The following is a 2,006-nucleotide window of genomic DNA, read 5'->3' on the forward strand; positions in this document are numbered from 1 at the left end:
CTAGGTGTCAACCTATGTTAACATCATTATTGGTGTATTGGCTACAACTTGACTCATATATCACCACTTAGATATATGCTAGCAAGCTTTGAATGTCATATGCTAGGGACTTTGCTTGTCAATTTTTAGGTAAGAAGATATGGAGCCTACACTAATTAGTAGAATCAAATGATCTACACATTATGAATGCACATCTAATTGGTGCCACTTGGTACATAAACTCTGCGCGCGCGCGTGTGTGTGTGTGTGTGTGTGTGTGTGTGAGAGAGAGAGAGAGAGAGAGAGAGAGAGAGAGAGAGAGAGAGAGAGAGAGAGAGTTTTATTATAATTTATAAAGTTAATATAAGTGGATGCATGGTCAATCCAAAGTAGTCAGTTGTCCATCGAAACTTCATCATTTGTTTAATGTCTTTTCAATTGATCTCATAAATTACAGAAAAATATAAAAAACTTTAAAAAAATAAAAATTGATAATTAATTTTCCACACCTTCTCAACATACTCATTACACACCAAAATGTGATTTCTAATTCAAGTACTAACCCATCAACATTTAAGCTAGGCTCTTGTTATGTCTCTTTCTTCTAGTAGTAGTGATGTGTGAGCCAAAAAGTAGCCATATGTGTCGTTTGGCTAAGAGAATGGGGCAAAAGTGAAGGGCTTATCGATAAAGATAGGAAGTTAAATTGATGGGAGTGAGGAGGAGGAAGCAGATGAAGTTATTGACTCTAACTTACCTCCTAACAAGATGGGTTTCAATCATCTGCAACGTCATCCAGTTGGATCCACATGTCTTACCTTTACAATTACAAAACAGCCCTCGTTGGAGACCCAAAATTCTTCCACCATACGTGTCATCAGGCATGAACATCACATAGCAAACAGGAGTATATAAAAGACAACTCAAGTCAGCTTCAGCATTCAACGTTATCCATAACTCTGTGAAAATCACAAGGAGTAGAAGAAAATGCATCATATGAGAAGCAACAAGAGTGGTTTATTGACGAGAGTCTTAGTGGGCACCATCCCCAGTATGGACTCGGTTCTTCCTCTTTGCCTCAACTCTGCTGCTGCTAAATTTACTGCTAACCCACTCAATACAAAGGCAGAAGATGGAGATGGAGATGAAAGGGAGTCATCTTTTGCACCCAAAAGTGGCGGTGCAGAATACGGTGAAGTGCAGGAAAAGAGTGAGAATGTAGCAGAGGAGATGGAGAAGAAATGGAAGTTGAAGGAAGAGGAAAATGGGGATGATATGATAACATTCAAGGACATTGGGTTTGATATCTCTAAGATATCTCACCCTGACGGTGATGAATGAGTGCATGCCAAATTATATTGTTTTCTTCAATACAAAACATGTGCATAATCTTGCTTCTTCTTACTTGTTATGTGTCTCTGGTGCAACCAGAGTGGATGAGATTCTTGACGCAGAGGAAATTCCATTACTAGCTGAAGTTTGTTGCCCCACATATTAACTCTGTGTTCTTCTTTTGGAGTATTTGGTGGCTTTACAATAAATTCAGAGAAGAAGACCCAGTTGGCACTTTTCTTTTCTGTTTTTTATAAATATCCAATTGACACCTTTATTGGCAGGTTTTCTATGCTTTATTTTCCCTTTTTTACTTGCAGTAATAATGTATGTTGAAACCCATTCATGGGGTAAGTGCGAACTTATGTATATGGAATGATGTTTCTTGGACCTGTGTAAATAACTTTCATAATTGAATTATCATGGAGCAATATGAGGCAATCTTACATCACATTTTATAGTAAGTGGAAATTTTGGTGGTATGAGGTTTCAAGTATTCCTAATTACTAATTAAGATTTGTATGGTTAGTAATTAGCATTTGGTTAGTAATTGTCATAGAATAGCATACTACATTGAATAATATTAGAGGCTACATATATCTATGGTTGTTTATAGTTTGTCTATGATTGTTTATAGTTTTAACATACTATACTGAATAATATACTGAATAATATTAGAGAGGCTACATACATAT

General features: G+C 36.4%; 1 protein-coding gene across 1 annotated transcript; it reads left to right on the forward strand.

Moving 5' to 3' along the window:
* Positions 1-900: 900 nt before the first annotated feature.
* On the forward strand, positions 901-1,701 carry LOC131061374 (uncharacterized). The gene has a single exon (XM_057995020.2). The coding sequence runs from the start codon at positions 967-969 to the stop codon at positions 1,318-1,320; it is 354 nt and encodes a 117-aa protein (XP_057851003.2). The 5' UTR covers positions 901-966; the 3' UTR covers positions 1,321-1,701.
* The last annotated feature ends 305 nt before the right edge of the window (positions 1,702-2,006 follow it).

This window comes from Cryptomeria japonica, chromosome 11, assembly GCF_030272615.1.
Source record: "Cryptomeria japonica chromosome 11, Sugi_1.0, whole genome shotgun sequence".
Classification (NCBI taxonomy): domain Eukaryota; kingdom Viridiplantae; phylum Streptophyta; class Pinopsida; order Cupressales; family Cupressaceae; genus Cryptomeria; species Cryptomeria japonica.

Excerpts from the sequence above, each read along its gene's own strand:
- LOC131061374 (XM_057995020.2), top strand. The coding sequence starts at position 967 with ATGCATCATATGAGAAGCAACAAGAGTGGTTTATTGACGAGAGTCTTA.